At 41.4% G+C, this 25,558-nt stretch overlaps 1 protein-coding gene across 17 annotated transcripts in view; it reads right to left on the bottom strand.

Moving 5' to 3' along the window:
- Positions 1–25,558, bottom strand: part of LOC133560140 (ELKS/Rab6-interacting/CAST family member 1-like) — a 203,892-nt gene that overhangs the window by 21,566 nt on the left and 156,768 nt on the right. For 13 of the 17 annotated variants that reach the window (XM_061912308.1, XM_061912309.1, XM_061912314.1 and 10 more), the window contains 2 exons: positions 13,570–13,717; positions 218–310 (listed from right to left, as the gene is read on the bottom strand). In XM_061912308.1, the coding sequence (XP_061768292.1) occupies positions 218–310; positions 13,570–13,717 (241 nt within the window). Of the gene's footprint in view, positions 1–13; positions 99–217; positions 311–13,569; positions 13,718–25,558 lie in introns of all 17 variants that reach the window. The other 4 variants (XR_009808389.1, XR_009808391.1, XR_009808392.1 and 1 more) reach the window with 1 other exon arrangement.

Genomic DNA, 25,558 nt, shown 5'->3' with positions numbered 1-25,558 from the left:
TGAGGACGCTCACCCGTCTGTACAAAATGGTGAAGAGAAACAAATGTCAAGTCAATCAAGAGAAGGACCTGCTAGGCCCAAATACCCTCCTCATCGTCCTGCGAGTCCACAAGCAGCGTGAGTCCAGAGAAAGCGGGGAGGGGTTAGTTTCATGTTTGCAGGGACAAGAAGTAGGAGGTTGTTGGCTTTTGAAGACTTTTTGAAGGTAACTACTCACCTGATCTGGTGAGGGCTTGTGGTTGTTAGGCAACTCAGCCTTCAGGTGCTCGTCCTCGTAGTTGTCGGCCATTAACTTCATCCTGTTTTGAGTCTGCAACCACACAAAATGTCTTTCAGAACACATTTCTCGCATCACAAAGAAGGTCATTAAAGGGGAACATTTTCACAATTTCAGAAGGGGTAAACCAATAAAAATCACTTCCCAGTGGCTTATTTTATTTTTCGAAGTTTTTTTTCAAAATTTTACCCATCATGCAATATCCCTAAAAACTGCTTCAAAGTGCCTGATTTTCACCATCGCTATATCCACCCGTCCATTTTCCTGTGACGTCACTGCGTGATGCCAATACAAACAAACATGGCGGATAGAACAGAAAGATATAGTGACATTAGCTCTGATTCAGACTCGGATTTCAGCGGCTTAAGCGATTCAACAGATTACGCATGTATTGAAACGGATGGTTGGAGTGTGGAGGCAGATAGCGAAAACGAAATTGAAGAAGAAACTGAAGCTATTGAGCCATATCACGACAGACAACGGCAACAAGGACGAATTCGGCGATCTCCTTCTAACCGACGATTGCATCTTTTGACAACTGGTGCAATTTGAATCCGTCGATTTGTATGTGTTTGTTTGGCATTAAATGTGGGTGGAGGGAAAGGCTGGATGCAAACATAACTACAAATGAGGCATAATGATGCAATATGTACATACAGCTTTCCTAAATAGCATGTTAGCATCGTTTAGCTTGCAGTCATGCCGTGCGCAAATATGTCTGATTAGCACGTAAGTCAATAACATCAACACAACTCACCTTTGTGATTTCGTTGACTTTATCGTTGGAAATGCATCTGCTTTGAGTGTCGCAGGATATCCACACATCGCTGTGCCATCTCTGTCGTAGCATCGCTATCGTCGGTAGCGATGCTACGACAGAACAGAACAAACGAGGGACTTTCGCATCTTTTGACCACTGGTGCAACTTGAATCTGTCGATTGGTATGTGTTTGTTTGGCATTAAATGTGGGTGGAGGGAAAGGCTGGATGCAAATATAGCTACAAATGAGGCATAATGATGTAATATGTAAATACAACTAGGCCAAATAGCATGATAGCCTCGATTAGCATGCCGTGACCATTGAGATGTCTGATTAGCACACTCCACGTAAGTCAACTTGAATCTGTCTCTGTTCGTGTTGTTACACCCTCCAACAACATGCCGACGAGGCATGATGTCTCCAAGGTACGGAAAACAGTCGAAAAAACGGAAACTAACAGAGCTGATTTGAATTGGTGTGTGTAATGTGTTTGAGAAAATGGCGGATTGCTTCCTGTTGTGACGTCACGGGTGAAAGATCATTGCTCCGACAGCGAACAATTGAAAGGCGTTTCAATCGCCAAATTCACCCATTTAGAGTTCGGAAATCGGTTAAAAAAACATACGGTCTTTTTTCTGCAACATCAAGGTATATATTGACGCTTACATAGGTCTGGTGATAATGTTCCCCTTTAAATGAGGTTATGTTTTATATCTTTCTATATCTCATTGAGACATTCACCACATTCCCACCATTTGAGCGCACAAATAAACATATTTTAAGTTATTTTCATTGTTGAGGTTAAAGGTCAGATGATGTTCTATTGCCAAGTGCAGAATGTTAAAGCAGTTGAAGTGTAAAACCTTGGGAGTGCAGCAGTAAAATGTAACTTGGTCTCCTTCCTGCCTCCACTGTCTTGTATCCGCTTTCATCTGTTTTCTAAATTGATTTTGCTGCACCGTCCACACATGAGAAAGACAGGTTGTCTCACAGCGCATGAGAAAAAAGACAAAAAGGCGTAAATACAGTTATTGATAAAACAGACACGCCCAACGTGGGGCTCGAACCCATGACCTTGTAGGGTCTCAAGCTCTACCGACTCAGCAAGCGAGGCTCCAACATATTTCCAAAGTGTCACATGATCAGAAATACTTTGTCATTCTAGGTAGTATCTGACAGCTCCAGGTAATATGGAATATTATCATCATTTGTTCTGATTAGTTCCTCTTGGTTTTCATCTGACATCACTGGAATGTATTATTTTTTGGTTTCTTTAATCTGCTCTTTTCCTCCTTCCTCAATCTGCCCTTTTCCTCCTTCCTCAATCTGCCCTTTTCCTCCTTCCTCAATCTGCCCTTTTCCTCCTTCCTCAATCTGCCCTTTTCCTCCTTCCTCAATCTGCTCTTTTCCTCCTTCCTCAATCTGCCCTTTTTCTCCTTCCTCAATCTGCCTTTTTCTCCTTCCTCAATCTGCCCTTTTCCTCCTTCCTCAATCTGCCCTTTTCTTCCTTCCTCAATCTGCTCTTTACCTCCTTCCTCAATCTGCTCTTTTCCTCCTTCCTCAATCTGCCCTTTTCCTCCTTCCTCAATCTGCCCTTTTCCTCCTTCCTCAATCTGCCCTTTTCCTCCTTCCTCAATCTGCCCTTTTCCTCCTTCCTCAATCTGCCTTTTTCCTCCTTCCTCAATCTGCTCTTTTCCTCCTTCCTCAATCTGCCCTTTTTCTCCTTCCTCAATCTGCCTTTTTCTCCTTCCTCAATCTGCCCTTTTCCTCCTTCCTCAATCTGCCCTTTTCCTCCTTCCTCAATCTGCTCTTTACCTCCTTCCTCAATCTGCTCTTTTCCTCCTTCCTCAATCTGCCCTTTTCCTCCTTCCTCAATCTGCCCTTTTCCTCCTTCCTCAATCTGCTGTTTTCTTCCTTCCTCAATCTGCCTTTTTCCTCCTTCCTCAATCTGCCCCTTTTCTCCTGTCTCAATCTGCTCTTTTCCTCCTTCCTCAATCTGCCCTTTTCCTCCTGCCCATTTGCCCCTTTCCTCCTTCCTAAATCTGCTCTTTTCCTCCTTCCTCAATCTGCTTTTTTCCTCCTTCCTCAATCTGCCCTTTTCCTCCTTCCTCAATCTGCCTTTTTCCTCCTTCCTCAATCTGCCCTTTTCCTCCTTCCTCAATCTGCCTTTTTCCTCCTTCCTCAATCTGCTCTTTTCCTCCTTCCTCAATCTGCCCTTTTCCTCCTTCCTCAATCTGCTCTTTTCCTCCTTCCTCAATCTGCTCTTTTCCTCCTTCCTCAATCTGCCCTTTTCCTCCTTCCTCAATCTGCCTTTTTCCTCCTTCCTCAATATGCCCTTTTCCTCCTTCCCCAATCTGCTCTTTTCCTCCTTCCTCAATCTGCTCTTTTCCTCCTTCCTCAATCTGCCCTTTTCCTCCTTCCTCAATCTGCCCTTTTCCTCCTTCCTCAATCTGCTCTTTTCCTCCTTCCTCAATCTGCTCTTTTCCTCCTTCCTCAATCTGCCCTTTTCTTCCTTCCTCAATCTGCCCTTTTCCTCCTTCCTAAATCAGCTCTTTTCCGCCTTCCTCAATCTGCTCTTTTCCTCCTTCCTCAATCTGCCCTTTTCGTCCTTCCTAAATCTGCTCTTTTCCTCCTTCCTCAATCTGCTCTTTTCCTCCTTCCTCAATCTGCCCTTTTCCTCCTTCCTCAATCTGCTCTTTTCCTCCTTCCTCAATCTGCCCTTTTCCTCCTGCCCATTTGCCCCTTTCCTCCTTCCTAAATCTGCTCTTTTCCTCCTTCCTCAATCTGCTCTTTTCCTCCTTCCTCAATCTGCCCTTGTCCTCCTTCCTCAATCTGCCCTTGTCCTCCTTCCTCAATCTGCCCTTTTCCTCCTTCCTCAATCTGCTCTTTTCCTCCTTCCTCAATCTGCTCTTTTCCTCCTTCCTCAATCTGCTCTTTTCCTCCTTCCTCAATCTGCTCTTTTCCTCCTTCCTCAATCTGCCCCTTTCCTCCTTCCTCAATCTACTCTTTTCCTCCTTCCTCAATCTGCCCTTTTCCTCCTTCCTCAATCTGCCCTTTTCCTCCTGCCCATTTGCCCCTTTCCTCCTTCCTAAATCTGCTCTTTTCCTCCTTCCTCAATCTGCTCTTTTCCTCCTTCCTCAATCTGCCCTTGTCCTCCTTCCTCAATCTGCCCTTTTCCTCCTTCCTCAATCTGCTCTTTTCCTCCTTCCTCAATCTGCTCTTTTCCTCCTTCCTCAATCTGCCCTTTTCCTCCTTCCTCAATCTACTCTTTTCCTCCTTCCTCAATCTGCCCTTTTCCTCCTTCCTCAATCTGCTCTTGTCCTCCTTCCTCAATCTGCCCTTTTCCTCCTTCCTCAATCTGCTCTTGTCCTCCTTCCTCAATCTGCTCTTGTCCTCCTTCCTCAATCTGCCCTTTTCCTCCTTCCTCAATCTGCTCTTGTCCTCCTTCCTCAATCTGCTCTTGTCCTCCTTCCTCAATCTGCCCTTTTCCTCCTTCCTCAATCTGCCCTTTTCCTCCTTCCTCAATCTGATCTTTTCCTCCTTCCTCAATCTGCTCTTTTCCTCCTTCCTCAATCTGCCCTTTTCCTCCTTCCTCAATCTGCCCTTTTCCTCCTTCCTCATTCTGCTATTTTCCTCCTTCCTCAATCTGCCCATTTCCTCCTTCCTCAATCTGCCCTTTTCCTCCTTCCTCAATCTGCTCTTTTCCTCCTTCCTCAATCTGCTCTTTTCCTCCTTCCTAAATCTGCTCTTTTCCTCCTTCCTCAATCTGCCCTTTTCCTCCTTCCTCAATCTGCCCTTTTCCTCCTTCCCCAATCTGCTATTTTCCTCCTTCCTCAATCTGCCCATTTCCTCCTTCCTCAATCTGCCTTTTTCCTCCTTCCTCAACCTGCCCCTTTCCTCCTTCCTCAATCTGCTCTTTTCCTCCTTCCTCAATCTGCCCTTTTCCTCCTTCCTCAATCGGCTCGTATCCACCTTCTTTGATATGCTCTTTTACTCTTCCCCTGCTTTTCTTCATCTTCTAAACTGCCCCTTTGCTAATATTTGAAACAATTAAATGCACAACTCCATCTTCTGCTCACTTTCTTTATTACTCTCTTGTCCTCCATCTTGGATCTGCTCATTTTCTTCTTCCTTTGATATGCTTTTTCCCCTCATTCTTCAATCTGCTCTTTTCCTCATTCCTCAATCTGCTGTTTCCCACTTTCCTCGATCAGCTCTTTTCCTCCTTCCTCGATCTGCTTTTTTCCACCTTAAATCTGCTCATTTCCTCTTTCCTTGATCTGCTCTTTTCTTCCCTCTTTGATCTGCTCTTTTCCTTCTTCCTTGATGTGCTCTTTTCCACCTTCCTAATCTTAATTATTTCCTCTTTGCCTGCTTTTCCTAAACCCTTAATCTGCTTTTTTGTTAATATTTGAAACATTCTAATGTACAACTCCATTTTCTTCTTAAACACTTTATTCAAAACTCAGTTTTTCTCCTTCTTTGATCTTCTCTCTTCCTTTTTCCTCAGTCTGCTGTTTTTTATCTTCCTCAATCTGCTTTTTTCCTCCTTCCTCGATCTGCTCTTTTCCTCCTTCGTTCATCTGTTCTTTCCTCTTTCCCTGTTTTACCTCATCTCCTAAAATGCCTTTTTGCTCATCTTTGAAATATCCAAATGTAAAACTCCATCTTCTCCTCACACACTCCTTAATCTTCCATTTTTCTCCTTTCTTTGATCTACTCTTTTACTTGTTCCCTTGATCTGCTCTTGTTTTTCTTCCTTACTCTGCTTTTCCCCCTTCCTTAATCTGCTCTTTTTCTCTTTCCTTGCTTTCCCTCCACTCATAATCTGTCCTTTTGCTAATCGTTGAGACATTCTCATGTAACATTCCATCTTCTCCTCTCACACTTCTTTATAGACGTCAGAAAATGTGAAAGATAAAAAGTGAACACAAATAAATTCCAGCCGTTTGAGGTCTACTTCCTAATCATCAAAAATGCTGACCGGGTCTATCTCCATCCAGCCAAATCTAATCACATATTATTTCATTTCAACCGTTGCAAAGAGTGAGGAACAATTGAAGCGAGGCGAGGTGGGAGGAAAAAAAAACGCTGAGTTGTAGAAGAAAAATATGTATTCCACTGTGATAAGGCTCAGGGGGATTGTTGATTAGATTATTGTGTCATTGTTGGAACCCTTATCAGTGTGTTATGTTGCTGAGTCATGCTTGGATGTAAATGTTTGATTAGACACTGCTGAATTGTGTCATGTGTATAATAATAATGAAATATTTCAAATTACATTTTCTGTTTTAAAAGAGAATAAATGACAACTAAGTCTTCTAAAAACTCTCGAAGATAAAGATGAGCTCTTACGACGACCTTGGAAAACACAAAATAATAATCTTATTGACCCTTTTTTTTTTTTTTTTTTTTTTTGCTGCATCTCCAGTAGCGGTACATCTTTTAAACCTATCTTTTATCTTATATTTTATCTTTAATTATAATTATTATTTATTATATCTTACAAAAATATATTTTATCTTTTATCTTTTATCTTTTTTATGTTTTCCTTGAAGACAGTGAATCCCTGTATATATCCAATGGATACTTTTGGCAGTTTTAAAAGACAAGGAAGCAGCTTTCTTTCTTATTCGAGAGAGGAGCTGCTCAGTCTGAAAATGATGGGGCGAACTGGTGTTCGACACTCCATTCCAGCGGAGCTAAGGAAGAATCCTCGTGGCTGCAAAGCGGGAGCTAAGCTAAAGGCTAAGCGTGAGGAAAATCGACGGCGCTACAAACCATCCATTCCTTCCGTCATCATGGGGAATGTGAACTCGCTGCCGAACAAGATCGATGAGCTTCATGGACTAAAAAACCAGCGTGCGTATCGAGAGAGCAGCCTGCTCATCTTCACGGAAACGTGGCTAAACCACCTGGTACCGGATGCTAACGTGGACCTGCAGGGATTCACCGCAGTGAGAGCTGACAGACACACGAAAGCATGTGGGAAAAGAAAAGGTGGGGGACTCATCATATATGTTAACAACCGCTGGTGTAACCCAGGACACATCTCTGTGAAGAAAGTCTTGTGTTGCCCGGACCTGGAGCTACTAGCTGTTAGCGTCCGGCCATACTATCTGCCGAAGGAGTTCAGTCACGTGATCTCCCTCTGTGTTTACATTCCCCCGAGGGCAGATGCTGCCAATGCATGTGAGATGATCCACGCCATCACATCAAGGCTACAGTCAAAACATCCTGAGGCTTTTTTCATCATTTCTGGGGACTTCAATCATGCTACTTTGGACTCAACGTTAGCTGCTTTTTACCAGGCTGTGGATTGTCCCACGAGAAACAACAGGACAATTGACCTACTGTATTCTAATGTCAGGGATGCATACAAGGTCACACCCCTCCCCCCACTAGGGAAGTCTGACCACAATCTTGTTCATTTGCGGCCAAAATACACCCCCATGGTCCAAAGACAGCCTGTTAACACTTGCTATGTGAGGAAGTGGTCCCCTGAATTGGAAGATGCCCTCAGAGACTGCTACGACACCACAGACTGGGACGTGCTGCTTCCACAGGGTGAGGACATTGATGGGCTGACTCACTGTCTCACAGATTACCTCAACTTCTGCGTGGACGTGATCTGCCCTGCTAAGACTGTTCGGTGCTACCCTAATAACAAACCCTGGGTAACACAAGAAGTTAAAGCTGTCCTCAACAAGAAGAAAGCTGCCTTCAGGAGTGGAGACAGGGAGGCAATGAGAGCAGCACAGCCGGAGGTTAAACGATGCGTGAGGGAGGCTAAGGACAGCTACAGGAAGAAGCTGGAGCAGAAGCTGCAGCAGAACAACATGAGGGAGGTCTGGGAAGGTGTGAAAACCATCACAGGCCACAAGACAAAGACCAGAGCTGTTGTGGGGACAATAGAGAGGGCCAATGAGATGAAAAACTTCTTCAACCGGTTTAACCAGCCCGTGTCCTCTCCATCCCTCACTCCCCATCACAGCCACCCCCTCTTCTGCTCCCCTCAAGGAACCTCCCCCCCAGCCATGGTAGCACCCCCCTCCACCATCTCTACGCAGACATTAGTCATCTCTGTGGACCAGGTCAGAGGTCAACTGAGGAAGCTACAGCCAAGGAAAGCAGCAGGCCCAGACAAGCTGTGCCCCCGACTCCTGAAGACCTGTGCTGCAGAACTGGGTGAACCACTTCAAAGGATCTTCAACCTCAGCCTGCAGCTGGGAAGAGTGCCCACCCTCTGGAAGACGTCATGCATCGTTCCAGTTCCCAAAGAGAACTGCCCCAGTGAGCTGAACGACTACAGACCAGTGGCGCTCACCTCTCATCTAATGAAGACATTGGAGCGGCTATTTCTCAGCCTCCTCAGACCACAGGTGCAACATGCCCAGGACAGCCAGCAGTTTGCGTACCAGGCATGCGTTGGTGTGGAGGATGCTATCCTTTACCTGCTGCATCGAGCCCACTCACACCTGGATAAGGGAAATGGCACTGTGAGGATCCTGTTCCTGGACTTCTCGAGTGCCTTTAATACCATCCAGCCCCGCCTCCTTCAGGACAAGCTCTACCAAATGCGAGTGGACCCCTGCCTGGTTGCCTGGATTTCGAACTACCTCACCGACAGGCCACAGTACGTCAGACTGAAGGACATCACGTCTGACACTGATCAGCAGCACCGGAGAACCGCAGGGAACGGTGCTGGCCCCTCTTCTCTTCACCCTGTACACCGCTGACTTCTGCTACAACTCAGAGATGTGTCACATCCAGAAGTACGCGGATGACACAGCCATCGTCGGGTGCATCAGGGCCGGCAGAGAGGAGGAGTTTCGGAATCTGGTGAGGGACTTTGTTGTCTGGTGCCACACGAACGTCTTGCAGCTCAATCCATCAAAGACCAAAGAGCTGGTCATTGACTTTGGGAGGTCGAGTCCACGGTCACAACCTATTGTGATCGAGGGAGTTGAGGTACAGACCATGGACTCATTCAAGTACCTCAGGGTTTGGGTGGACAATAAGCTGGACTGGACTGTTAACACGGACCACCAGTACAAGAAAGGACAGAGCAGGCTGTACTTCTTCAGGAGACTGCACTCCTTCAACATCTGCAAAAAACTCCTGTGGATGTACTACCAGTCTGTGGTTGCCAGTGTTCTGTTCTACATGGTAGTGTGCTGGGGGGGGGGGGGCAGTACATCTAAGAAGGACATCTCCAGACTTGAGAAACTGATCAGGCGGGCCGGTTCTACAATCGGAATGAAACTGGACTCACTGGTGACGGTGGCAGAGAAGAGGACTGTGGACAAACTAGTGAGCATCCTGGATGATGCCAGTCACCCTCTGCATAGCGTTATCAGTAGCCAGAGGAGCCTGTTCAGTTCTAGACTGCTTCATCCCAAGTGCAGGACTAATAGACTCAACAACTCCTTTGTCCCACACGCCATTAGACTGTACAACTCCTCGCTGGGGCGGGGGGTGGGGGGGTATTAGGATGACAGGGGATGCAAAACAATAACAGTGCAATACGTTTTCATAACATGGTCACTACTGCCTACTTTGTCTTGTTATATTCTTATTTTATTGTTATATTTGTATTCCCATTGTTGCTTTTTAGTTTTTATTGTTATTGTAATATTTCTCTATTTTGTTTCCATTTAAACCCTCATTATTTACTTTTTACTTTTATTTAAATTGATCTCAACACTGTACACTGCTGCTAGAATTTTAATTTTCCTGAAGGAACTCTCCTGAAGGAATCAATAAAGTACTATCTATGTATCTATCTATCTATCTTACAATAATGTGGAGAACACAAAAGGTGGTCCACACGGTGGTCAAGGTCACACAACCTGCAAATCTCATCTATGTCCTCTTGTGGACAAATGGGGCTTAGTTAAGTGTTAATATCACCACTTCTAACTCCTTTTACTTGTATCATATTTACAGTAATTATATGACCTATTTGCATGAAAACTAGTAAAATTACCACTCCTCTTCAACTTAAAGACAGCACAATTCCATTCCAAACAGTGAATAATAAATGGTTTAGTGCAGAGGTGTCAAACATACGGCCCGCGGGCCGGATCAGGCCCGTGGACAGGTTTTATCCGGCCCACGTGATGAGTTAGTTAAGGATAAAAACGAGCCAAAAACTTTGAATGAAAGAAACTGCTGTTATAAATGTGTCCACTAGATGTCCCAATAGCAATTATTTGTACTTTTGTAGATGATGCTACATAAGTAAAACAAAGTAAACCACATGATGTCAGAGCACCATTAGCAAACTACATAAATAACATCCTGTAATTTGATTTTGATATAATCTTATGATCTTGATAGATTGAAAATGAACACCAATGAGCTGACTGATGAAGACTATCACATCATTTATTGAGAAAGTATAAATAACGACAAATAAAGGTAGAGTACAATTAACCGCAACACGTAAACAAACCCCAACAACATTATGATTTGTACATTTTGAAAATGTGCTTGTTGTATTTTTAAACAAGGAAAACAATCTGAAGTTGTCTTTACTTTTAAGTTATCGTGCCATGATTTTACCAGTCCGGCCCACTTGGGCGTAGATTTTTCTCCATGTGGCCCCCGATCTAAAATGAGTTCGACACCCCTGGTTTAGTGTGTTTGACTAATTTCAATAATTTCATTTTCACCATCGAGACACACCTACATGCAGCCATACACGTTTAAATGCAACTCTTTTATATTTCACCCACTTGTCGTCTCATTTTACAGCTGCCCGCAAGCTTTATTCTCGTGTGACACTTGCTGAAGGAGGCGAAGGGAGGCGGGGAGCTAAAAATACGCCGCCGGCCTCGGCTCGCCCGGCGCTCGCTCAAACATACACAGACGGGAATACTGAGGAAGTCTCAGCTGTGATCCATCATGGAGGGACTGAAAATTATGATACCGCTGAGGGAGAGAGGCAGTGAAAGGGGGTGGGGAGGGAGACAAGGCGAACGCACGCACACACAAATATAGAGAGAGTTGACAGTGACCACCTTTGAGACCCTGACGTGTCATAAAAGAGCATTGGAGGGACAAAGGAGAGTGATACATGCTCAGGCATGTGATTTGAACTTCATGAAAAAGACTGAAAATAATCCAGGGGTCTGGGGGCCGCCGGTCCCCCGGCCCAAATCTTCTGTTTTTTCAGCAATTGAACATGCAAAAATGTACCCCCCCAAAAAAGCACAATTAAAAGATGTTTTAGCGTTTAAAGAATTGAAAATGTCTCTTTCAGTCACTATGTTATTCAGTCACTACAGTAATTGTGTTCACATCCACAGGAACCACATGGGTTAGTCTACTCTATACAGTATTTACAACCAGGGCTGGGCGATATTGACTTTTATTAATATCGCAATATTTTTATGCCATATTGCGATATACATTACGATATTTTTCCTTGGCCTTGAATGAACACTTGATGCATATAATCACAGCTGTGTAATGATTCTATCTGTCTACATTAAAACATTCTTCTTCATACTGCATTAATATATGCTACTTTTAAACTTTCATGCAGAGAGGGAAATCACAACTAAGTCAATTGACCAAAACTGTATTTATTAAATACTCTTCATTCTCTCACGGGTGACTTTTTAAATGAAAGAACAAATTAATAGTGTTGCTATCTTTTTGTAGTAACACTTCTGCTGCATACTTTGCATATTGCTGTTGTCTGCTGAATATCTTCCCGCTTGAAGCCAAACGACCGCCAGATGACGAATCCCCTGCTCTTTATTCTGGGCATTTATTGTTCTTCCTCCATTTGTGATAAGTTTCGCACCATCTCTGTCTTGTGTTGTCACAAGCTCCGCTCGCTCGACCTGCCTCAGCTAACCAATCAATCAATCAATCAATCAATCAATCAATCAATGTTTACTTATATAGCCCCAAATCACAAATGTCTCAAAGGACTGTACAAACCATTACGACTACAACATCCTCGGAAGAACCCACAAAAGGGCAAGGAAAACTCACACCCAGTGGGCAGGGAGAATTCACACCCAGTGGGACGCCAGTGACAATGCTGACTATGAGAAACCTTGGAGAGGACCCCCCCCCCCCTCTAGGGGACCGAAAGCAATGGATGTCGAGCGGGTCTAACATGATACTGTGAAAGTTCAATCCATAGTGGCTCCAACACAGTAGCGAGAGTTCAGTTCAAAGCGGATCCAAGACAGCAGCGAGAGTCCCGTCCACAGGACACCATCCCAAGCGGAGGCGGATCAGCGGCGTAGAGATGTCCCCAACCGATGCACAGGCGAGCGGTTGGGGACATAACGTTTAGGCCGCAACATTCAGACTCGTTAGCCATGCTGCTACCTCTCTGCTCGGCGAGAGCTATGACGCTAGACTCGCGAGAGTATGTGACGTATGTAAGAAGGCGGGCTTGTTTTTCCGTATCTGTCAGAATGAGAGACCAGGAGGAGTGAGAAACGGTTTGTCCCCTGCCCGAGGAGTTGCTTCGTTACGTAGCTTCCATTTTTAACTTCATTATTTTTAAGGGAGAACCCTAGTTTTTACTACTGGATTATCAAAAACCGTACTCAATACGGGAAAACCGTAGTTGTTAGCAGGTATGACAAAGCGACGGATAAAGATTAACACATTGTAGGTCAGAAAAAAAAAAAAGAAAGGAAAATAGAGATAAAAAAGACGGTTTTCCGGCTACAAACGGAAATATCCCATGCCTGCATGCTGTCATAATGGCATCACTTTCCATAACAACACAGATGAAACATTTTGTTGTGGAATAGCTTCACTGATTGTCTGGATTCTGGATGAATGGGCAAACAATTTCCTATTGAAAACAGCGAAGTTTGTACTTTTAATGGTGTACTTTTGTCCACATCCTCCAGAGGACCTAGAGTGGATTTTTTTTATAGCGCCGCTACAATGTCTGGACCAAAAAAAAAAAAAAAAAAGCCTGTTTTTAATGTCCACTGCAGAGGACATTTACTCTCAGGAGGATGTGAATATTGACTGATGGAGGAACATTAATTAGTGAGACAGCCAAGGACTCATTTACTCAGGGGACTGCTTCATTAAGTGGACCCCCGGGAAGGCTCATTCAATGTGTGTGTCTGTGTGTGCATACGTGTGTGTGTGTGTGTGTGTGTGTGTGTGTGTGTGTGTGAGAGAGAAACCACAGAGGCATTTTGTCATGTTTATATCCTTGTTTTTGGCCAGTATGTGTTTAGCTTTGTAAACATGCATGGTAGTGACGGGTGGCCTGCTTGTGTGTGTATTCTGGTGGCGATAAATCAACACACATTGGTATGAAAGTGTTGTCACCCTGAGATTTGTTAGTGCGGTGAGGAGTAGGAGGGGTACATTCTAAATTTACTGTGGGCGGTGGGAAGGCTGCGGGCACATCTGGAGGAGGTTCTTCTTTCCCTGCCTTGTTTTCTTTCGCTACTCGTGTCACTGCTCCCAGTTTTGAATTTTTAGTGTGCAGTGTGTCACATCTGTTCATCCTCATGCCGTTCTATTTCCTACCTGCTGTTTGAGCTCCTGCACAAGGCCGTCCTTCTCCCTCTTCAGTGCTGACACTTCTTCCTGGGTTTTCTTCTTCTTGGATGAGGAAAGTTCCAGCAGGGCAATGTTGGCATCCTTCTCGCTGATGGCCGCCAGCAACGCCTCTTGTCTGCAGATATCATTGATGATAATGCATTATTTTGGGCCGATGACAAAAGCAGCAGGTTTAATTGGGTACAGCAATCAGTCCCTTCTCGAATTTGCGATATTGTGATCGAGCAAATTCACACAAAGTCAATTACTGCTCGTAACTTCCCCCAACATTTTGGCCAGTCAACATCTCTTTGACCAATCAGCGTCCTTTTTACCAATCTAACGCCCACGTCAATTGTCTAATCCCAATTTAAGTTTGTTTTTTGAGTAGACAAAACAGAACCAACGTGTCACAATATATCAACTCTTTATTGATCAAACTACCCAATTGTTGTCGTCACGTGTATTTAAAACTTACTTCCTGCAGCGCGAAGCCTTCTGGATAATGTAGTATACAATCCTTCACTGCCTTGTTTACATATACATATACATATATATATATATATATATATATATATATATATATATATATATATATATATATATATATATATGTATATATATATATATATACATATATATATATATATACATATATATATATATATATATATATATATATATATATATATATATGTATATATATATATATACACATATTTATTAAACATAAATTTATCCAGGGTAAGACAATTACGAAAATATTTTCATATGCAATGCTGACCCAGCAAAGAGTCAGAATTTACATGTTAAGAGATGTTGAAGTGTATGATAATCTCTCATTGTCTCTCATTTACCAACAAAAATCAGCGCTATAGATCACTCTCAGTTTACAAATAACGGGCAGGGGTAAATGTGTTGGAACATATAATTAGTTGTAATTAGTCAAAAAAGTACACTAATTTGACAATGAGCTTGGACTATGTACTTTTATGCCATCTAGTGTCTGCTTTTAAGTCTGTGTGCTATAAAACAACTACAACATTGATACATTATGTGTTTTTTTTAACTATTGTGCTTTTGATTGCTTGACTGATTAAGAAGTTTATTGACATCTTAAAGAATAGAACCCATGTAATGCTTTTAAAAGGCAGATGGATGGCACAAAAAGCCAAACAAAAGGCTTGTTTCCATTGTGGTCCATTAAATATCCATCACATTTGATATATTCAATACTAATAGATATATAACCAGTAACACATATATAAATAATTACGTAAAAAAATTGATAAATTATGTACATACACGCAGTGTACATGTCAGGTGATTTGAAAAATAATATATACAAAATAAAAAAAATAGACAAAGGGACGGCGTGGCGAAGTTGGTAGAGTGGCTGTGCCAGCAATCTGAGGGTTACTGGTTCAATCCCCACCTTCTACCATCGTAGTCACGTACGTTGTGTCCTTGGGCAAGACACTTCACCCTTGCTCCTGATGGGTCCTGGTGAGCGCCTTGCATGGCAGCTCCCACCGTCAGTGTGTGAATGTGTGTGCGAATGTGGAAATACTGTCAAAGCGCTTTGGGCTCCTTTAAAAAGGGGTAGAAAAGCGCTATACAAGTACAACCCATTTACCATTTAGACTATGTACATGACACTATGTACATGACTATGCAGAATGAGTAAATATATATACACTATAACCACATATAAACTGTTTGATGATTTGAAAAGTTGCTGGGGATCAATTTTGGTTCAGATCATGTAGAGGTTGACCCGAGCCATGATTTTATGGCAGTTTTAAAATTTAGAAGGGAAGTTTGAATTTTAAGGTCTTTTGAGGTCAAGGTTACAACTTTGATAACAATTTCCTAAAATCATATGTTGAATCAGTGCTATTCAAATTTAATCCTAAGGCTGCCAAAAATTTAGGCCCCAACATTCAGAAAAAAGCTTGTAATATCCTGAAGGGACTGAACATTACTACCTGTATCGGTCATAACAATGATCTATGAATATGACACAAGAAGATAATTTGACACATTTCCAGCCTGATTCTTTCCTTTTCACCAAAAGTTATCAGACGTCATGAAATATAAGCTTAAATTTTCACCACAGATATGTTCGAAAAACAGTTTAAGTTATTAAACAGGTTAAATGTTTACAAACAAACAAAAATGGGATTTGAACTTCTTGAGTGTCATAATAATGATCTATATACATGTGATTGTCAGATGAAGTCTCATGAGACATTGAACAACTTCAGCCAATTTGTTTGTGAATTTTTCAAAGCTTCACTGGGTATTTATCCGCGGAGTCCGCGGATAAACCGCGGGTCGGGCGGGTGACATGACGAAAAAATAGATTTTAATTAGATTTGGGCGGGTGGCGGTTGAACCATTCGGAAATATTTGATATACATGGTTCAGGGATCGGTATCCTTTACCATTCAGAGAGCCATTTAGGACTTGTGTCACAAAGCGAAGAAGACAATAGGAGACGCAAACATTCTCTAGAATGACTGCCGGCAGTCACCCTGTTGATAAGTATTAGGGCGTGCTATGAAGCCATTGGCTTTATCACTTTCTACAGCATGTATGATCTGCTTGTCAGTCCAGCAACATGTTTTGTGCAGCTTCCGCAGACACACTCACACGACTGCAAGGCATACCGGGTGACACAGAGTACACTAATGGTTGTGATATAAACAATTTGAACACTCTTAGTAATATGCGTCACGCTGTGAAGCCACACCAAACAAGAATGACAAACACATTTCGGGAGAACATCCTCCCAGTAACACAAGATAAACGCAACACAACAAATACCCAGAATCCTTTGCATCCATGACAATTCCAGGCTATATTATACACCCCCCGCGCCCCAAACACCGCCCACCTCAACCGACGCACGGTGGGGAGGCGGTGTTTGCTGCTAGCAGGGTGTAAAATATAGCCTGTAAGAGTCATGGATGCATGGGATTCTGAGTAATTGTCACGTTGCTTTTATGTTGTGTTACTGTGAGGATGTTCTCCCGAAATGTGTTTGTCATTCTTGTTTGGTGTGGGTTCACAGTGTAGTGCATATTAGTAAGAGTGTTAAAGTTTTTTATATAACAACCTTCAGTGTAACCTGTATGGCTGTTGACTATATGCCTTGCAGTCGTGTACATGTATCAGCGGAAGCCACGTACAACATGTTACTGGGCTGGCAAGCTGTTTGTACATGATGTAGAATGTGTCAAAGGCAATGGCTTCAAAGCACACCCTTATTATAGTTAACTGGGTGACAATCAGCAGATATTAGTGAGAATGGTTGCGGCTCCCATTATCTTCTTTATTTTGTGAAACGGGTCAAAATGGCTCTTTGAGTGGTAAAGGTTGCCGACCCCTGTCCTAAATGAAGCAAGCCTCGATACGCGCTTCGCGGGAACGCCCACTCCATTACTCGACACACGCCTCGAAGTCTCGGCACATTTGGTCCCATCACTACTATATACTTATTTCACTGCAGAGAAGTTAAGAGACAAGCGATAGTTACTAAAATAGAGCTGGAAAATTCAATGCATTAAGCAGCTATGCTAACACTTCTTTGTCTTTTTATATGACCACATGACTGCCTCTCCCAGGTCAGTTTAGGTACTGCGTCATACAGTTTTTGGTTTAAATTGACATACAATATACGACAGTTTGTACACTGAATCATACGTCGCCGCCAAGAGAATACATGTATTTTTCATATGCTGTATGGAATTGTACCAACACCTTCACAGTGAAAACCAGCTAATGGGATTCTATTTTTTTTTTTACAAGAAAAAATGTTTCTGATCATTCGGATTGTTAGACCTTTTTTAAGAGAGCCCCCCTAAAATATTCTTAAGCCCCCCCCTAAATAATTTAGTTTTATATATTTTTTTCCTTTTGTTTTTTTTACAAATACATGCCGACATATTCATTATAAAGAGGCCCGAATAAATAAATAAGCATATAACCTGTCATTATTCACTCAGTTTCCCCTCACTTCATAGCGTAAGGTAGAGAGCCCCTTTAGATAGATTAGATTAGATAGTACTTTATTTATTCCGTCAGGAGAGTTCCTTCAGGAAAATTACAATTTTCAGCACAATCCCATTCAAGATCAGACAAACATTACAGGGAGACAGAACAGGATCGCTGACGGGTCTGCCGGCTTCCAGCGCCCCTTACAAAAAAGATGACATACAGGTAAACAGGGGGGGGGGGGAATGGGAGAAAAAAATAGAAGATTAAAATAAAATAAAAAAATAAAAAATCGGTCTTAACCTAGGCCCTGGAGTGGGGGTGCAGACTGAGGCCAAGGGAAAAGAACAACTCATAGCCATAGTACACATCCCTCTTCCATGTGTGTAAGAGGGAAACATCAAACATCAAAGAACACAGAGGACATTAAAGACATTAAAGCAGCAGATACAACCAGACACTTCTAAATACAGCTATGAATAAAAAGTAAAAGAAACATATCCACTGTGGTGGCCTCTACTTTACTGCATCGGTATCCAATCCATTCCACTTGTTCATATAGAAAATGCCCATATCACCTAAACTCCAGTCCACATTTTCTCTGCGACCTTGTTTGCGGTCCTGCAGGTGTGCAGCTTTGAAGCACACGGCGCTGCAGAAGAGGAACGTGAACGGATGCAAAGTGGCCATAAGAAACTTTTTCTAGAAAGTAAGTATTCACCACTGCTTGTAGTAAAATGTATTAGCTCCACTTTACACCAGGTCTGAGTTTGACGAATAAAAACCTGTCTAGTAAACTATAGACAACCTCTGTGCATGTCGTACATTTGTTGTTTTGCAGGCAAAAGTTACATTCCCGCTCTAAAACAATGCCGCTACTTAGTTAGCTAGTTAGCCTGAAATGCATCATGAAGGTCCTGATTATTTATAAAGTTAAATGTGCACTATTTTTACCATTTGCTATCTTTGGGGTTACTTCCTTCTGGAGCATCAGCTGTGTTTCTCACTTTACACATGGAGGAAAAAAGGAGCTGAGCTCATTCATGTACGACTATCATCTGTAGATAGTAATAATCACTCCACAACCCCTATTGACCGGTAAGAGTCAGGGCAAGGGAGCATAGAAAGTGAGAGGGGAGTGGCCTCTACTGGAAAGGTGAGTAGGAGAATAATGATACATATAAATAAATATACAAAAAATTAAATGGCTTATCGATAAGCCATTTGTTTTATTTATTTCTGGGTGGATCATGTTGACTATCGGTCCTCCTACTTGTCAATCATTTTGGTGATGATACGTAAGGACATATATATATATATATATATATCTTTGTTTGCCGTTTGTGAAGTTTTGTGCTCGTGTGCTACGTTTGCTGGCATCTCCTGGGGGCTTAGCCCCCCCTGTCCATAAAATCTAGTGACGCCCCTGTTTCTGATTGTGTTTGACGATCATGACATCATTTTACGAACATAATTTGCTGACCTTGTGGCTGATACTGTACTATTAAGTCCCAGATGGTGAAATCATCCTCCAGACAGCCAATAAATCATATTTATAATCAAGTTTGGTCCATTTTCTTGCCAACGAGGCAGATCTGCCACATCCAAGATGGCCTACGTAAATATGTTTAACGAGGCATCTGCATTTTAATGTCAATGACAAACATTACCACAATAGAGTTAGCATAAATAATTAGTGTAAAAGCAATTACTTCTTTTTTTAATTTGGTAGTCAGTAACTCATTGCTGCAGCTCAGAGGTCAGTCCAGACATTAGGTCAAATGTGTGAAAACTATAAAAAAACGAAAAAAATGTGACAACTTTTTACTATCAAGTGTTTGGAAAATCTAATAGAAAATCTTAGTCTGCTTTAGCGAGGTGAACGAGGTCAAAGCATTAAGTCTGCTTCTAAGTTTAAAAATGTGCAAAGTCAGGATGTTTTCCTGCCCAAACCATAACTTTTCTCCCTGAAGCATCCAAAAACAAACATATTTTCTTTTAAGTGGGACATAAGGCGATTGTCGGACAGCTAAAATTGGAACATTTGTCAACTGGTAACGGTCGTTTAATTGAAAAAAACAACAAGCAAAGCAAACAAAGCGTTGGTTTGGTGATTACAGGGTCAAATGTCAGCGTTTCCTCTTTTCTCAGCACGCCGCAAAGTATAAATCATACAGATTTGCATGTACCAGGACAAAGACGTGTAATTATACCGACCCGCCCAAAAGTCACTGCTGAAGGTCTTGAGCGTGCACGAAAAGTGAGGAATGCCATGATGAGAGTGTCTAAATGAAGACAGATGACACATTCAGCCTGGGTGAAAACTCAAGGATTCTATGGTCAACCTCACTGACCACAGGCTCAGTCACCCATCATGCATCAGTGCCGCGGCCCTGAGGAATGATTGACTGATTAATCATCACTGATGATCAGCCGCACAAAAGATACACAACTGAACTCTTTCAGTTCTGAACAAAAGAGTACAAATGTGTCAAAACTTGTAACCTTCATGTGTAGCCTGTGTTTTTTATTTGGTCTAACATTAAAAACAGCAGACATTTCACCCTAAAGTTTTCACCCTATAAGAGATCAATCAAAATATCTACCTTAGTTCAATGTAAAACCCAGATTAAAAATCAGTGTTCGAAAAACTACTTTTAAAAAGTAATTAATCATGGTGAAAAAGTAATGAAATTACTATTTAAAAAATGTCACTGTTTGTTGTGTGATGTTGTATCTACCTATTTCGTATCAGGTTCATTTTAGTGTGGTGATGCTTGTTGCATTTATTGGTAAATGTTACTTCCTGGATTGAAATTGCTGTGCTTCTGACGATGACTTGATCAGAATCAGAAATACTTTACTAATCCCCGAGGGGAAATTAACAAGTTGTTGTTATACAACCGAGGGTTGTACGGTATACCGGTATTAGTATAGTACCGTGATACTAATGAATCATTTTCAGTACTATACCGCCTCTGAAACGTACCGGGCCCGCGTCGTCTTCACATTGAGTCATAGCTGGTTTTACGAGCAGAGGAGAATGTTCGGCGGCACACAACCACGCAGTCCTTACAAGCAGACAGTGTGTAGACAGAAAAGGGAGAACGGACGCATTTTGGCTTAAAAAGTAACGATAACACTGTAATGTCCTCAGGAAGAGGTGCTTTAAGACATGGCTAGCTACTTAGCGGCTAACGTCCATCCACCGTCGGCAGTGTTTTATCTACTTCTAAATCACTAGTCCTCGTCTCCATGGCGACAAACAAAGTACGTTTCTTTTCTTACAAGTATCGTCCCTGCAGGACAAGGAATAGCTAAACATGCTTCAGTACACACCGTAGTTCACCGGCATCAAAATGTAAACAAACGCCATTGGTGGATCTATACCTGACATCCACTGTAATGATACCAAGTACAGGCATGTATCTAGTCAATGCTACTATGATTACGTCGATATTTTTTGGCATCACAAATTCTTCTTTCGTTTTTTTTTTAAATTCATATTATGTTTATAAACTCAGGAAATATGTCCCTGGACACATGAGGACTTTGAATATGACCAATGTATGATCCTGTTACGACTTAGTATCTGATTTATACCCAAATGTGTGGTATCTTCCAAAACTGATGTAAAGTATCAAACAACAGAATAATGAGTGATTATTACATTTGAACAAAAGTGTAGATAGAACATGTTAAAAGAGAAAGTAAGCAGATATTAACAGTAAATGAACAAGTAGATTAATAATTGATTTTCTACCACTTGTCTTTAATAATGCTGACAAAATAATAGAATGATAAATGACACAATATGTTACTCCATACGTCAGCAGACTAATTAGGAGCCTTTGTTTGTTTACTTACTACTAAAAAACAAGTTGTTTTGTGTGTTCAACATTTTATTTAAGGACTAAATTGCAATAAGAAACATATGTTTAATGTACCCTAAGATTTTTTGTTAAAATACAGCCAATAATGCAATTAAACAGAAGAATGCAATTAAATGAAACAGAATGCAATTAAATTCGCCATTATTAAAAGTACACTGTAAAAAAAAAATCCTATTTTTATGGTTAATTTACTCAAAATTTCTACTGTAATTTTTCTATTTTTTTTTAAATAGGTCATAAAACTGTAGAATTGAAGACATTACCTGTAAATAAACAAACCGCCTGTTATTTTAAGTAATATGCCAGTCATGACAAACTATGTATATATATTTTTTTTTTTACAGAAAAATACCAAAATAATTATACATATCATTTTCTGTTTTCTCAAATTACTTTCAAATTCATGTAAAATTACAGTAAATAACTTTCATTAAATATGTAGCTTGTTATATACAAGTCTATGTCCATACTAACAATCTAACAGTTTTAAATGTAATTTTAAAGTAAATCTTATTTTTTTAAATATTTATGTGGATTTTTATATTCAAGTTGATAAGTATATGTAGCCTGTTATATAAAGGTTTATGCTCATACTAACGATTTAACATTTTTCTTTGTCATATGACACAGGTTGGTCACTGCAAGACATACTTGATCAACAGCCAACAGCCATACAGGCCACACTGACGGTGGCCGTACAAACAACTTTAACACTGTCACAAATATGCGGCACACTGTGAACCAACATCAAACAAGAATGACAAACACATTTCGGAAGAACATCTTTACCGTAACACAACATAAACACAAAAAAACCAATACACAGATTCCAATGCAGCCCTACTCTTCCGGGCTACACCCTCGAAACCACCAAACCCCGCCCACTTCAACCGACGCACGAGGGGGGAAGGTGATGTGGGGTGGTGGTGAGGGTGTAGCCCGGAAGAGTAGGGCTGCCTTGGATTCTGGGTATTTGTTATTTTGTGTTTATGTTGTGTTACGGTGAATATGTTCTCCTAATATGTGTTTGTCATTCTTGTTTGATGTGGGTTCACAGTGTGGCACATATTTGTAACAGTGTTGAATTTGTTTGTTCTGCCACCGTCAGTGTGACTTGTATGGCTGTTGATCAAGTATGTATTGCAGTCACTTTTGTAAGTTCAACGAAAACCTTACACAACATGCATCTCAGTCGTCACACTGTTCGTATGGTGAATGAGCGACCGCGACGAAACATTGTCGAGGACGATGAAGGCAGTGCTGTCACGGCACGCCCTTAATATGCTTGTCCGGGCGAACATCGGTACAATCCTTCGCGAAGGTCACCGAAAGTCGCTCTGTAAAATCGTGAGGATTGGCCAGTTTGTTGCTAGGTCGGGATAGCCATTCAAAGAAGGTGAATCCACTTTTCACGTAGTTTCTGCTTCCAGTGGCCCCCAGGTAAATTCAGTTTGAGAACCCTGATCTTAACAATTCAGAAAAAATCTGTAAAATAATGGTATTTTTCTGTGGAACTGCCAACATTGACACTTCATTAAAGGTGGCTGATCGTAATAATTTGGAAAAACTCCATAGAATAAAGGTATTTTTCTGCAGAACTGTTTGCATCATAACTTTATTAAAGGTGGTTGATCTTAACAATTTAGTAAAAATTTAAAATTATGATATTTTTCCGCAAAACGTTTCATTAAAATTTCTGTAAATATAATGTTTACAATGTTTTACTTTAATTTCAGGGTTTTTATTTGGCAGCCGTAGCTGCCAGTAGATGACCGTTTTTTTACAGAATTTTTTTTTTACAGTGTAACGGCTTTAGTAACATCGTAACACCGTTTTCCCTAACACTTATAATCATCCTTTTATGGATTTTTTTGTACGGGTTTAGTATGACGTGAAAATTTCTGTCAAAAACGTTACAGTTGGTGTTGTCAACTTAGTGAGCAACCACATCTTTTGTTGACCTCTTAACTTGTTAGCCAGCAAACAAAGGAAATGAAAGAGAAATGGATGTTTTATTGCACCTGAATAAGTAAGTCAAAGTTGGTGCAGTACACTTCCTGAACAAAGTATACATACACAGAAATTGATGTACACCAGCAAACTAATCTTTGTGTCGCTGTGATGTGGGTTACATTTCGTTGTCAAGCAGGAGGATGCGAGGGAGTAAGAGCAGGCTGGTGTTATTTCTGTTGATGCAGAAGAATTATTCAGGCTTCCCTTTGCGGTATTTAGGTGAATCATCCTCAAATAGGAGGCACTACAAATGAGTTTAACAGTTACACCTGAGTTTTCAACCAAAAATTTCACAACAATTTTCCCCTGGTTTTCAAAGAGCACCTCACTTATCGTACGACTAAGCACCGTGTGGAACAAACGTGTATAATCATCACAATCAAGTGCCCAAAGAAAGTGTTGGTAGGGATTTGCGATAAACCTATAACGTGATATGTATTGCAGCCTCACCAATTTTTGTATGAAGGTACATTTCATGCATGCAATGATATTTTCTCAACCAACATATTTTATAACCTGCACCTAACACTCAAGTCATGGATCAAGCACCAGTGCTGGATTATTACAAAATAAAATCTATTAAATGTGCGGTCTACTATGCGCAACATATTACCGTATTTTTTGGACTATGCGCCGCTACTTTTTTCCCAAGCTTTGAACCCTGCGGCTTATACAAAGGCGCGACTAACCTATGGATTTGTCTTTGGTAATGGCTAAATCATGCAATGGATAAAACAAAGCAATCAAACAATGTACAAACCCCGTTTCCATATGAGTTGGGAAATTGTGTGGGATGTAAATATAAACAAAATGATTTGAAAATAATTTTTAACCCATATTCAGTTGAATATACAAAAAAGACAACATATTTGATGTTGAAACTGATAAACAATTTTTTTTTAATACTGTTAAAGTTTGGGAATGCTCATCATACACTTATTTGGAACATCCCACAGGTGTGCAGGCTAATTTGGGAACAGGTGGGTGCCATGATTGGGTAGAAAAACAGCTTCCCAAAAAATGCTCAGTCTTTCAGAAGAAAGGATGGGGCGAGGTACACCCTTTTGTCCACAACTGCAGGAGCAAATAGTCAAACAGTTTAAGAACAACGTTTCTCAAAGTGCAATTGCAAGAAATTTAGGGATTTCAACATCTACGGTCCATAATATTATCAAAAGGTTCAGAGAATCTGGAGAAATCACTCCACGTAAGCGGCATAACCGGAAACCAACATTGAATGACCATGATCTTCAAAAACCGACATCAATCTCTAAAGAATATCGCCACATGGGCTCAGGAACACTTCAGAAAACCACTGTCACTAAATACAGTTCGTCGCTACATCTGTGAGTGCAAGTTACAGCTCTACTATGCAAAACAAAAGCCATTTATCAACAACATCCAGAAACGTCGCCGGCTTCTCTGGGCCCGAGATAATCTAAGATGGTCTGATGCAAAGTGGAAAAGTGTTCTGTGGTCTGACGAGTCCACATTTCAAATAGTTTTTGGAAATATTCGACATCGTGTCATCCGGACCAAAGGGGAAGTGAACCATCCAAAAATGTTATCAACGCAAAGTTCAAAAGCCAGCATCTGTGATGGTATGGGGGTGCATTAGTGCCCAAGGCATGGGTAACTTACACATCTGTGAAGGCACCATTAATGCTGAAAGGTACATACAGGTTTTGGAACAACATATGCTGCCAATCTTAAGCACCGTCTTTTTCATGGACGCCCCTGCTTATTTCAGAACCACGCCACCTGTTACAACAGCGTGGCTTCGTACAAAGAGTGCGGGCACTTTCCTGGCCCACCTGAAGTCCAGACCTGTCTCCCATCGAAAATGTGTGGCGCATTACGAAGCGTAAAATACGACAGCGGAGACCCCGCACTGTTGAATGACTGAAGCTCTACATAAAACAAGAATGAGAAAGAATTCCACTTTCAAAGCTTCAACAATTAGTTTCCTCAGTTCCCAAACGTTTATTGTGAAGTCAAGTGAATTATATTTATATAGCGCTTTTTCTCTAGTGACTCAAAGCGCTTTACATAGTGAAACCCAATACCTAAGT

The sequence above is a fragment of the Nerophis ophidion genome, linkage group LG10 (assembly GCF_033978795.1).
Source record: "Nerophis ophidion isolate RoL-2023_Sa linkage group LG10, RoL_Noph_v1.0, whole genome shotgun sequence".
Taxonomy (NCBI): domain Eukaryota; kingdom Metazoa; phylum Chordata; class Actinopteri; order Syngnathiformes; family Syngnathidae; genus Nerophis; species Nerophis ophidion.
The sequence above is the reverse complement of the archived record's forward strand: the minus strand, read 5'-3'. Positions and strand labels throughout refer to the sequence as shown.